The following is a 13,622-nucleotide window of genomic DNA, read 5'->3' on the forward strand; positions in this document are numbered from 1 at the left end:
GGTGTAGGAGCAATCACTTAGCACAGAAACATTTTATATGTAGCCTAGGGGTGTGAGATGTTGACAAAATCTCTATATTTTCTGGGATTTTAACGAAAACGATAATCAGACAATATTTTGCTGAGTGTGCACTTCAGGACTGCCGTGGACAGCTGACTCTGTGTGGTGGTCAGTTCACAACAGTGACAGAAATGTATCTTTTCTAACAAGTTTAAAATTATTTTTACCAATTTCTTGGTAATTTCTTACATTAAATCAAAAAAGTCAGTTACAATAATAACACAGTTACCAAACAAATATTGTCATTATCAACAAAATTCATGAAGTGCAGAGGAAACACAGAAGCTGCATCTGAAGAGGAACTTAGATGTATTTACACACTGTTTAATGCGGGACATTAATGTATTTGACCTGCAGTTACAAATGCATACATAATGTTTCGATATTTGATATCTGAAACAATAAAAAAATATGTACTTTAACGTGAAATTAAAACTGTAAGCAGGTGGCAGCAAGTCACTGTTAATAAGTGAATCATTGCGACTGAATCAATTCATTTATACAGTTGATTCATTCTGTAACGAAACACTGTCATGCTTTTCGGAGACGCAAAACAGTGCTGTGGCTTTATTTGGAACCATTTTTGTTGGGCAACAAACAATAGGCAAAATGATGTCTAAAACTTAAGTCTCTTAATGTTAACTTATTCTTTTTATTGAACTGTTGTAAAAAATCAATATCACATTGTGATTTTTGCAGGGGGAAAAATTGGCACTCTTTGTGTGATATTGATCACTTATATGAAATGATATAAATATATACATTTTATGCCCCCATATCTTGAATTTTGGAAGCTATCTAAATGCATTTTATTATACTGAATGAAAAATAATCTAAATGAGCATTCAGTCTAGTGTTTAAGCACTCAACTTTTCTTAGAATTAGTGAAGTCCATAAACTGTATGATAAATTAATCTCTAACTTACGTACATCGTGTGTACAAAACTCTGAGGTTTCAGTGATGACTAATCTGAAAGCCTCTGATTGGTTACTGCATTCATAAGCTCAACAGGATCGTGTGTGATTGGTTATAATGAGCATCACTGTAAAATCGCCTAAATGTATAAGCAGGCCTAAATTTAATGCAGCAATCAAAACTTCATTTTAAGTATTAAAGTTTTATTGAAAAACCAGGGGACTCCCTAAGTATATATTTTTGGGTGTTATGGGGTTCCCTCAATGCTTATAGGAGGTCCAGGACCCCCCCACCCCTCAATTCGAACACTGTATGTCAACATCAATGTCTTTCTGAACATTTATGACTTTCTTAGACATTCACAATAGGCTTGCAGCAACACAAGGGCGAGTAAATGATACAGAATTTTCATTTTTGAATGAACTACCACTTTAAAATGTATTTGGTATTATAGCAAAAGTAAATATGATCTCTAATGACTCATAAAGATGTTGTTGGGCCTTCTTTGATGGTGCTGAAGGAACTCTATCTTACTGTGCATCATTCAATCTCTATGGCAGGGTTCCAGTTTCATAAAAGTGCTCCAGCATGTGCAACCTCGTGGGATCAAGCAAAGGATGCTACAAGAGGAGAAAGCGAACCGATTACATGATGGACCTACACTGCTCTCTACCAGGGACCTCCCTGACCCACCCTCCCCCATCCAGAAGCAAATGGAAAGAAGGTCTGGTTATTTCTGTGATGTCTGTCCATGAATTGTTAATGCCTTTGAATTGGCTGACTGCGCTTTGCTGAGCCTGAGCTGGTTAATTAGACCTAAGGGATGGAGCAAGAGAGAACAAAACTGACAAAGAGAAGTGTCATTATCTACAGTATGCACAGTAGATCTCACCAGGCTAGATGGGGAAAGAAATCTATGTGTCTGATGTTATAACTCTCAAGCAGTGTCAGAATGTAATTCTTTATTATACAGTGTTATACAGCCTTGTTTAGAGCATAAGAAACATAAAATATTCTACAGTCCCCAAACATTTGAATTGCAGCACTACTTTATATACAAATTTTGCTCCCATATTTAGAATTATGGGGGCCCCAGCTTGTGCATTTCGGATCCTGCTCTAATCTGATGGTTTGCGTATTTCTGTGTTTTGTCGGTTTTTGCACTGTGGGTGGCATCTTCTTAAGCATGCATTTAAAACGTTCCCACTAAATATTTTATTTCAGCTGTGCATTCAGACTGCACGGTATTTCCTCTTAGATTTATTATTAATAATCAACAACCATTTGTATGCTCTACTTCACTATGTTTTAAACCCAACTGCAAATTAATATGAATGTTTTAAAAGAATATCTTGCAAGAGAATAACACAGAATCAAAGAATGCAGTCTTATTATCTTGCCATAAACATCAGTGCACTGGCAAAGTTCCCGCTGTTGGGAGCACACAGGAGAGCGCTATAAAAGGAAGACTGTGCTCTTAAAGCATGTACCCTGTATTTCTTCTTTTGGAATATTTCTAGAATCTCTCTAGTCTTCTCTCGGTCCCCTTACGAAAGGAAAATATATTTACCAATATATTTCTTAAAATATATTGTGATATATTGTAATATATTATTTTCCATTTTTATTTTCTAATATATTATATATTTGAATACATTGAATAATATATTGATGATACATATATTATATTATATATTGCAAAATATACAAATGATTGCCGCTTTCAGTACATTGCAATATATTGGAAAAAATAAATATATATAAGAATATATGCCTAATATATTACATGATATTTTCCAATATACTGCAATATATTTTTGTTCCATAAGGGATCATCGTGTTGCCATGGAATTCCCTGAGTGCCGCTCCCTCTCCTTAAGTCACACAGTCAGTTAGAGTGAGTCAGTATTTTTCCACAGTAAGACATTCAGCATACAGCTGCCGTCAGTTTTAGCGGCCACACGGATGATGTGCACGGTTTGGAATGTCCCGTGGACTGTGCAACATACTTAAAATGTTGACCTTGGCAAAAAATATTCAAGAAGATGCATATTTTAGGTCCCTGTGAGTTCAGCACTTAATATTTCTGTTAACATTTGACGATTTTACCACTATCACAGCTGCTGATGATGTGAAATGTTGTGGATGACTTCGTCCCAGACCTATTCCCCATAAGGCACTGCTGCTTCTACACCACATGGTCTGCTAACAAAGCACCAGAGATTAAAGGGCTGTCAGCTCGGGGCTTTAATCTCCTAAAGTGGGACCGCTGGGGCACACAGGCACGTCACAGCACATACTTCCTGTCACTGCCTGTTGTCTGAAGGAGGGATGGCAGTGACAGCATTCATGCCTGACTTGGAAGGATGATGCTTTTTGCTTATTAACAAAAGACTCACACTGTTTTGAGAGATAGTAGGAGTGGCCACGTAACACAGAGTGGAATAAGAGGCGTTCAGTCCCTCTTGGGCAGTTCAGTCAGTTCGTTGTGCAAACACAGCAGGCCCACTGGGGTTAACTCAGCCATGTAATGACACCACAGTGGAATAATGGGCAGCCGTGCTCGAGTTTGTTTTTGCTTGCTTTGTAAAATGGCTGATTCTGAACTGCGAGGACATGAACCTCTGGCTCAGGTTCAGTGTACGATCAAACTGCCGTTCATTAGCAGCATTAGAACCATACATCTTCCTCTTAGAGCATGTTTGCACATGTGCCAAAAGTGGGCCAAAGATCACAATCCCAACACTCATTCAATTTACACTCAGCCGATTCCAATTAGCCCAGGGCACGGAAACAGAAGAGTATAGAGGGGAGAGGGAAAAATGGTCTCCAGTATCTTTGCACTGTCCTCATTTGAGGAAATGAAGCATGGCCTCGGCTTGACCCGTCTCTCTGGGCGCTCAGGCAAATGGAGTGAAGCGTGCAGGTGTTCGGCAGCGCTTAAATATATGTGTAGGTTGGCTATATAAGAGTGCACTGACAGAACTGGAACAGTTGCCTTTGGCAGGGTACAAGATCCACGTTGCAGTGACAGAAATGGCTCATAAATGGCCACACACTGCATTCGTGCACTCTACTTTACATAGGTTAAGTCTCAGGAAGCCTACTTGCTCATTGCTGTTGTCAATCTCTCAACCCCAATACCAGAATGAATGTTTCTTAAGAAGAGTCTTAAACTGAGTCCTACTCTTAAATAATCTACTCATGGAGCCCTGGAAATCAGGTTAATGAGAGATCAGTTGGGGTTACCTATAAGGCATACAGCAGATCAGAGACATTAAAGTCAATTTTTTTCTTACATTTATTTATTATTATTATTTTTTTTATTATTATTTGTCCTCTCCAATAATTAAAAAAGAATGAATATTTATAAAATGATTTGATTAAACCACTTATCTATGATGAACATTTTTACATTTTTTATGAATTTATATGGACTTGACATAGTACATATTTGCCTAATTCAGTGATATTGACTTCATCATGTTCTTAAGACAAGGTCATGCATGAGCTGAAAGGTTGGATTAGCACTGCCTTGTGGTTAAAAATAAAATTATATTCATAAATTTGACACTAAGTCTGTTTAAATGATCACAAACCCTGGTGACCACTATCCTCATTTGAACCGAGCCTATGTGATGTTAAAATACTGTCTGGAGCACACTTTTACACTCTGAGATTGTTTTCTTCTCACAACACATCTTTTTTAGATTCTCAAAGGAGAACAGCAAGAGTGTTTAGAGCAGCAAGTTGTTTTACAAGCCAGAACCCATCATTTATTCTCTCCTGTGATATGTCCATTCACGGTCTATATGCCCTTCTTAGCATAAATCCACATTTCAGATCCAGATATAAGGTTCAAATTCATGCATTTGCCGAATTTAGATTAAAGATGCATTAAGCTTTGCCATAATGCAGATTCACTGTCATTGTGTCAGAGTAGCACTTTACCTCAGATGTGTACATTTAAGCAGAGGATTGGTCAGTGTGATCCCATATGTATTTAGAAATGGAGATTTGTGGCAGGGCTGAGAGAGTGGATTATTTTGGGCAGATTAGAGTGTCATCTGCTGCGGGTTCAACCAGCGTAGAGAGCAATCATGTGAATGTGTGGCTAGGCAATGGGCATCAGGATTACCAATCTTAATCTTAGAGAGTGAGCCATTATCCACTGCATTAGTCTCATGTTCCCCAGAACCACTCATGGCATTTGTTTGGTGAAAGGGTGACTGCTGTACGGTCCGATACGCACAGGTCTACTAAGTGCATAAAGATGCATTGGCTTCGATTATAATGCCTGGTGGGGTTTCACTTGCAATGCACATAGAGGTCTGGACAGAGTGAAGTCAAAGTATGTAAAAAGAAGAGCTACATTCTTTCCCTTAGTGGGGAAAAAATGCAGATTCCCTTAGTTGGGAGAAAAAGACCCTCATGCGTAACCATTGTTTAGCTAAAAATGAGCTTGTAATGCTTTTTGCAGTGATTTGGGAATGCATATCAAAAGATGACAGACTGTGCTCATTGTGCTAGTGGTCTTGGTGTACCACAGCTGTGTTATGACTTACTTTTACAAATAGATACCAGATCTGTTAAAAGACAGCCATCTCTTTCATTAGGATGAAAAAAAAAGATTGTTTAGGATGAATTGTTTGTATTCCTCATTTGTAAGTTTCCTTTAATAAAAGCATCTACAAAATGTATAAATGTTAATGTAATATTTGTTATGAAAAGCCCCCAAATGAAGATCTTTTGACGACATTAGATTACATGTGATGAAAGCACTGAATAAACATAAAAAGTGTTTTTAGAAGTCCGTCTATTGTTTTTTTGCAGTCAACAGCACTCGTTCAATCGAATCTGTCAAGCGGTTCGAAACATTCTTGTTTATTGTCTGATATTTTGAAATGGTTGGTCTGTGTAAACATGCATCTGTTGTGCAGTCCTGCTGTTTTTCAGCATTTCAAGCCATGAGTGTTTTGTTTCTAAGACAAACCATTCAGTCGTCTAAAGCTTTTTTGCTTCCCTTATTCTTTAGCTTGCAAAAACATAAAGGTATTCTTTGAAGCTTTTTTGGCTCTTACAGTAAGAAAAACCCTTACTGTGAACTTTAGGTACAGCGGTACAGAACCCTGCACATGGCTGCTTGCAGAAAAACAGATATTGTGGCCATAAATGAAGAATTTGTTCCCACAACTTATTCATTTGCGGCCATGTTTTATTAATTTGTTCCCTCATTTTGGTTAAACTGTGGCCATGTTGTAGTAATTTGTTACTGGTTTTAATCATGGCACGATTTAACTAAAATGAGGGAACAGATTAGCACAAACTGGTGATTTTTTTTATATATATATTTTTTTTTATTAATTAATGAGAACAAACTCTAAATTTATGGCAGCAATAATGTTTTTATTTTCCTTGCATGTCATGTGCAGGGCTCCATAATGGGGTGAAGGGACTTGATTAATTATTGTTTTCTTTTTTATCAGAATTTATTATTGTATAAGTACATTCTAAAACTAATGTGTTATATTGTTACTGTAATCAGTAACTGTTATTTTGCCAAACCCATGACACACACCCAATTGAAACACACAAATGACATAAAGCCTGTCTAAAAATCCTCTACTTTATTCAATAAGATGTTTTGTAAAACATTCAATAAAAAAATGTAATAGCTTATTGCTTTTTTATTAAACTAGTACTTGATCTTATGCATATTTTCTCAAAGCATTCTCATAAGTAACACACCTCTTGATAATTAGACAGGTTTCTACTGTTTGAATATATAAAAACATGAACAAATCAAAAGTCATAAATTAACCCCACATCCTTGCCATGAGTGCAGATTGAGCTATTAATCTAAGAAAAAAAGAAGCCTTGGCCAGTGCACAACCTCTCCGTTTGCATATCCATTCAATGTTTAAGGGTGCTGATGGTTTACTTGTCCCTCACAACACACATACATTCTTTTTAAGGAAATTGTGTACAAGGCAGTATTCGATGGTGACCTGGCAAGATGCAATTTTTTTTTTATCCTTTAGCTTTCAAGGAAGGAAGGGTGCAGTTGAACAACAGCAGGTCCATTGTAGATTCTAAAGCAGTCAGCGCCGACAGCTTCGGTAGTGAATCAAACCATAAATAAATAAATTAATGCTCATAAATAAGTTAATAAATTAAAATGATCTGTACATGTTTAAAAATGGTCTGTAAGTGAGAGTGCTGAGTGTGGTGTAAATAGTGCACGGGCCTGCAGGAGAACTGAACATGCTGCATAACAGAGGGAAACTCACAGATTTGCTGCCTTTGCCTTTTTGAGCCATTCTTTTGCCATTTCATTTCGCCTCTGTCATGCGGTATGTTGTCTAACAGGCCTTTTCTGGCATTTCCATGTCGACACTACATGCTTGAACTCAAGATCAAGCATGCAAGCAGCGGCGACAACACTAAAGCCGAATAGGCAAGAGAAATTCCACTAACTGCATATATTGATGGTTATAAATATCATAGTTACGCATGTCAAAGTGTCAAATTCTGCAAGTGACTATATAGAGCTAATGTGTGTGTTAGTGTGTTTTTTAGTTGTGCAGTGGATGCTAAACTGCTGTACATTCATGGTGAGGGAATGAAACAGAAAGAGCAAGCGCCGTGTGATCCTGTCAGGCTGGTGGAGGCTCAGACGGAGAGCTGGGGCGACCGCTGCTGCTGCTGCTGCTGCTGCTTCTCTTTTATAGAAGCACACACTTGCCCTTCTCCACCCATGGATTGTTCTTCATCAGCTCAGGATTCAGGAAAGGGTCCTCAGGCACACACTCCTCGATCCACTTCACCAGGCTGAGGAGAGGAAGAAAGACACAATGATAACTGCGTAATCTATTTAAAGTAACAAACATTGCATTTGAGTACTATTTAGAAGTGAATAGAGCAGAGATTTGCTCTGAATGTGTGTCACTTTGAACATGGATGCTGAGTGTTAAGGAATCAGGGCCATGCAAGATCGCACCCATGTTGAACAAATGATAAATGAGGGTGATAATCACATAACTTCTTTGCTGAAGCACCATCCATCACGGGCGATTAATAGAAATGGTGTGTCAAAGATGAGAGTGATATTCTTAGACTCCATCCAAACCCAGATGCAATTAAGTCATCATGACCCAACATTATGTCTCCACAAGTGCTTATTCAGCTAAACTGCACAATAACACTGAAAGAACCAGTATGCTGGAGTAAACTGGGCTGTGCACTACTGGCCGGTAAAAGGTCATTTCTAAAAGAGAAATTACTATTGTGAATATTTCAGGAAGAGAGCCCTGGGACGCAGGGAAATGAGATGTCACTGTAATGTGACAGTGGAGGGTGTGACTAAGAGCCATGCTTGTTCTCAAATTGAAGAGTAAAGCACCAGAGATCTTAGAGCATTAGCTTTGTCCTGAACAATCACCAAGAGGACCTGGCCTCTGGGCAGCCTAATTTGTGACACGAGGTGAACCTGAAAATTCAGAAATAACTGCAGTGAGTTCATGGTGGCATAAGGGTTATTCAATCAGGAAACAGATCCACTGACAAAACTGATTACACTCCACAACAGGATTTATGAGGTATGGTGAGTGGATAAGTTAGGCCAAAAGCAATTTTTGTATTTTTTTTTTTTTTGCATATTAGACAACTATTTACCAAATTAATAAACAGAGAGACAATAAATACTAATTCAAGCTATTTTATTATTATTATATTAATTATTTACCTGTATTACTTATATTCACCTCCAGTACTTACATTATCTTAAAGCTACAGCTAAAAATAGTCTGTTACAATAAAAAAAAAAAAGTGGCACAGACAACATAACAATATTAATATATATTGTTTAGGTTTTATGTTGACCATATACAGTACACTACCATTCAAATTTGACAGTAAAGACAATTCACATTACAAAAAGATCTCCAATAAATGCTGTTCTTTTTAATTGTTATTTTTTTAATCCATTGCGGTTTCCAAAACATATATCAAGCAACTGTTTCATATATCAAGCAGCCATTCAGCCATAATAAAATTATTTCTGAAGGATCGTGTGACACTGAAGACTGAAATAATGACGGCCGAATATTCAGATTTGCCATCGTAAGAATAAATTAAATTTTTAAATGTATAAAATAGAACATTTCAATTCTATTTTAAATTCTAATTCTGTTTCACAATTTTTTTACATTTTAAACAAATAAATGCAGCTTTGCACTGTAGTTTATACTGAAATATTACTGAAATATTGCACTTTTAAAGTGCAATTTTTTTTAAAAATCACAAAATTGCTCCGATTACCTATAGTCTTAATTAGCATTAGTATGCTAAAAGAGAGAGGTCACAGATCAATATGATAAATTAACATATAGAACTAATATATTGCCAAAACAACCACTGTATAGTTTAGAAGTCATCATTACAAAACATCGACTGGTCAATGCCATTTTGACCAATTACAATCAAGTATTTGTGTAATAAAAGGACAGAATACATGGGTGACGTTCTAATGACTTGCTGTTAGGTTTCTCTGTACGAGATTATGTGACGAAAAGCAACAAAAATAGAAGGAGGGTAGAAGAAGTCATTATCTTCTCTGTTGTGATGTGGGGCGACAGCGTAAAATATATGGGTTGGAACAGAGACTATCACAGTGTGAAGAACAAAAGAGCGCACACTCACTCTGTCACTGTCTTTGAGGATTTCTCCCGTTTGAAGGCCAGCTGGTACTTGAGGCTTTCTACCTCCTTCTTCATCTGGGGCAAGTCCATCTCATCCATGACTGTGGCTTGATGTGGAGCTGATCAAACTAAACCTAAACAAGAAAGAAGACTGTTTTTGCACATTGTGTCCTAAAACAGATGCTCGTACTTAAATTGCTTTAGTGGATCTTTTACATGACTCAGTGATTCTTTCAATAGCCACCCAAAGGAGTTTTTAGACAGGTGAATGTGCAGACTCAAAATGTAAATGTAACATACAAATGTAGCTGATTTTGCATTAATCGATGAGGATTGCAATTAATAATCTTGCTAAATCAGCACCTCACGCTATTTGTATGTATAAGGATTTTTGAATGTGATTTGTATGTAAAAGGATTTATGAATGTGATTGGTTTGTATAAGGATTTATGGATGTGATTTTTATGTATAAGGATTTATGGATGTGATTTGTATGTATAAGGACTTATGAATGTGATTTGTATGTAAAAGGATTTATGAATGTGATTGGTATGTATAAGGATTTATGAATGTGATTGGTATGTATAAGGATTTATGGATGTGATTTGTATGTATAAGGACTTATGAATGTGATTTGTATGTAAAAGGATTTATGAATGTGATTGGTATGTATAAGGATTTATGGATGTGATTTTTATGTATATGGATTCATGAATGTGACTTGTATGTATAAGGATTTATGAATGTGATTTGTATTCCCATGCTGAACTCTTTGCATATGTTCCATGATAGGAAAATAAACAACGAAACCACTTTTTGTAATGTTTATTCAGTTGCTACCATGATCATTTATTTTGGGCTTTTCCAGCAATTATTGGTATACTTGATGCATTTTTTATTTAGCATTTGATTCATTAATTACATTGTTCTTTTTTTATTTGACTGCTCTTGTTTTTTTTATTTCACAAAGGTGAAAGTGTATGGTTATTACTTTAAAGGGCTGTTTCCATCTATTCTATATATTAAAAATATGTTTTATTTAATGCAGTCTAATGTCATAAGGCTAATTCATGCTAATTTTTTGTTAAATAGATGTCACCACAGCTTAGATTACCGGACAAAACATTTCAACACTGAATATACTGCAACCGCAGATATTCTGTTTTCTCCCCTCCATATTTTGTTCTGGGATGTACTGTGCATGAATGTATGGCTTTCAAATAAATAAAGATTTCAGTAATTAGATGCTTGTCTAATGCTTCCTTCTCTCTTAGCAGCAGTTAAGGGGATATCAGAGTTTGAGTCTTGAGAGTTTTGGGTGTTGAGAGGAGTCCAGCTTTAGGGCATGTGTGAGCCAGAGAGCAGAGACAGTTCAGCATGCAGATGTTCTGCTGCCTCTCTACATCCGTCCCATAAAGGCTTTTAAGCGCTTCCCAGCAACACCAGCCAGACACTGGAGCCTTGCACTCTAAAAGCTCTGATTTCACTATCTGGGACTAAACACACTCAGAGCAGCTGGGAGATTGGGCTTTTTTTTTTTCAAATCAACGTGATGCTCAGAAATGGTTGGGGGACAAAGATGTTTCACAAACTGTAAAACTTCTCACTTCTTTCAAACCATCCATAAATACACCATTCATTCGGCGATAATCAAGAAATACTTTTTAAATGTGACATTGTGCACCAATACAATGGTAGCAGAAATCAGTTATTGCCAGGAGGTAAATACACTGATTTCAGTGCTTCACTGATGCCCTATACAAAAACACAATCAATAGTGTCCCAGAATATACACCAGTTTACCGCAAGCCATAAACCTCTTTTTTTCCACTCACCCATTAGTCACAAACCAAATATTATTGATGCATCAAATCTTAGATGAAATGAATGAATGATACTATTCATCAGGTTCATAATGTTCATAATATTATGTGTATTCATCAGTACAGTGTGACATTTTAGATGGAGGACCAGGATGAACTTCCCAAGCCAAGTTCTTCATGTAGGTCGATCAGTGATGTAGGTCATCACCACATTGCATCTAACTAGCAAGGATTCAATTTCAGCTTAATTTTTTACAAATTATTCAAAATGTAACAATTACTAAACTATAAAGCACTTATGATACATGTAGCCTATGTTGTGTCCTAACTGATAAACTGGTGTGGAAAGAACTAAAGAAGAAGAAAAATCATATCTGACAATAAATGTGATACCACAATTTCTGTAGCTACATGATCATCTGATGAAGACCAGCATGACTTGCTGTATCTCAGTTACCTCCAATGGGTTTATTTAGGTTTCCCAGAGCAGATAAAACTATTAGGAAGCTATATTGCAGACTGAGGCTGGATTGTAGGCTTCTTAATGTCCCCCTTCCTGTAAATATAGGCTACATTTAAATAACCCAATGATTTTATTTTATTTATCCAAACAGAGGGACGGATAAAAGCAGGACGCAGAAAATCGAAGTTTTACGTAACACCGGCAAAATCGCTGGCAGACACAGCGGTGATGGAGGGAGTGGAAAAACAATATGAAAATGCAAAAAAGAAAAAAAAAAAAAAGAATGCATGGAAATCGTTAACTAACATTTCACGCTAACATGTTAAGTTATGTCAACTGTCATCAAGAGTCAATCACGGAAAAGATGAGATCGATAGGCTATGAATTGACATTTGTGTCGCTTACCTCGGTGATGTATCTTTGGGTAAAACCCGAAGCCCGTCTTTGGTGCAGCCTGTTCTTATCTATGGGAAATGTCCTCAGCTTAATCAAAAACACATACGCTTGTGTCTAACTGACGAATAACGACGGACGACTGTGTATCCGATGCAGACAGCCGCAGGACTGGACGGGGAGACGGAAGCAGCGGCAGAGACGGCTGAAGCGATGCTGAAGAAGTTGCGCTGCTGGCAGTGCTTACAGCCGAGTTAAGTGTTCAGCCACTGCTGGGCCGATGTAGAGGAGGTGCTGGGGTAAATCTGCCTGGGAGGGGGGAATCAGAGGGCGGTTATATGCTGTTGATGTGTTGAAGTCTAAATGCCTCTTCTAATGTTAGAGACAAAGGGACGCCCGATATCCCGTTGCCTATTTGCTAGAATTCTCACTGCAGTGTTTAGATTTCCCCGACGCATTTGCTTCTACTGGTACGTTTAGTCCACTATCTGTGCCCAAATATGGACAGATTGGGCTCCAATTTGAGATTAAGCGTTTTTAAGTAAGCATTACATTTTTCCTCTGTGCAATTTATTTATGTCCTGGTAGCCTACTTAATTAAATAACAAAGCAAATATGCTTTTCGGAAAAGCTTATCGCACGAATCTCTTGCTTAAAAAACAGTTCTGTAAACAAGAAGAAAATCGTCCAGTTGTTTGTTTCTTTTCTCTCCGCCAGATAAAATAGTTCCAGTCAAAACATCAAGCTTTGCTTGTTGCCAAGCAACACCTAGTCTGAAAGGCGGACTAGAACGGTGTGTATTTTGACCATTGCTCTATATAATGATATATGATATAGATCGGTGAATTTGACGCGGATTCGCCCAGCTTTTCCTGCTCAAAGCGTTCTGTAATCCGCTCCGGGGTTTTAATGTCGCGCGAAACAGCGCTTGCTCCAAACCGTCCTGGAGCGATAAGAAATGCTGAAAATAATAGACTTTCAAAAGCTTCTGGCTGTGGTCAAGATCATTGAAGGAATACAAACAGTGAACTTACTAAATATGAACAATGTTGGAATGCCACTTATTAAACACATTTACATTTACACTACCAAGGCATTAGCTAGTGTCGGCCCAGATCCGGGCCACATTTGGCCCATGTGAAATCCATGTGGGCCAGATGATCTTGGTCAACATTTTTTGATAGCCTACACTTATATGAAATATATATATACAGTACAGACCAAAAGTTTGGACACACCTTCTCATTCAAAGAGTTTTCTTTATTTTC

At 37.3% G+C, this 13,622-nt stretch overlaps 1 protein-coding gene across 1 annotated transcript; it reads right to left on the minus strand.

The window, feature by feature from the left end:
• Window positions 1-6,581: 6,581 nt before the first annotated feature.
• LOC132147918 (guanine nucleotide-binding protein G(I)/G(S)/G(O) subunit gamma-13-like) lies at window positions 6,582-12,985 on the minus strand. The gene is made up of 3 exons (XM_059557117.1): window positions 12,367-12,985; window positions 9,677-9,809; window positions 6,582-7,807 (listed from the first exon to the last, which is right to left on the minus strand). Exons 2-3 carry the CDS (start codon window positions 9,772-9,774, stop codon window positions 7,702-7,704), a joined length of 204 nt encoding a protein of 67 aa, XP_059413100.1. The 5' UTR covers window positions 9,775-9,809; window positions 12,367-12,985; the 3' UTR covers window positions 6,582-7,701.
• Between the last annotated feature and the right edge of the window lie 637 nt (window positions 12,986-13,622).

Source organism: Carassius carassius, chromosome 1 (genome assembly GCF_963082965.1).
Source record: "Carassius carassius chromosome 1, fCarCar2.1, whole genome shotgun sequence".
Lineage (NCBI taxonomy): Eukaryota > Metazoa > Chordata > Actinopteri > Cypriniformes > Cyprinidae > Carassius > Carassius carassius.

Coding starts and splice junctions, on each gene's coding strand:
- LOC132147918 (XM_059557117.1), bottom strand. CDS start 9,774: ATGGATGAGATGGACTTGCCCCAGATGAAGAAGGAGGTAGAAAGCCTC. Junction 7,808..9,676: donor TCCTCAAAGACAGTGACAGA/GTGAGTGTGCGC, acceptor TCCTCTCCTCAG/CCTGGTGAAGTGGATCGAGG.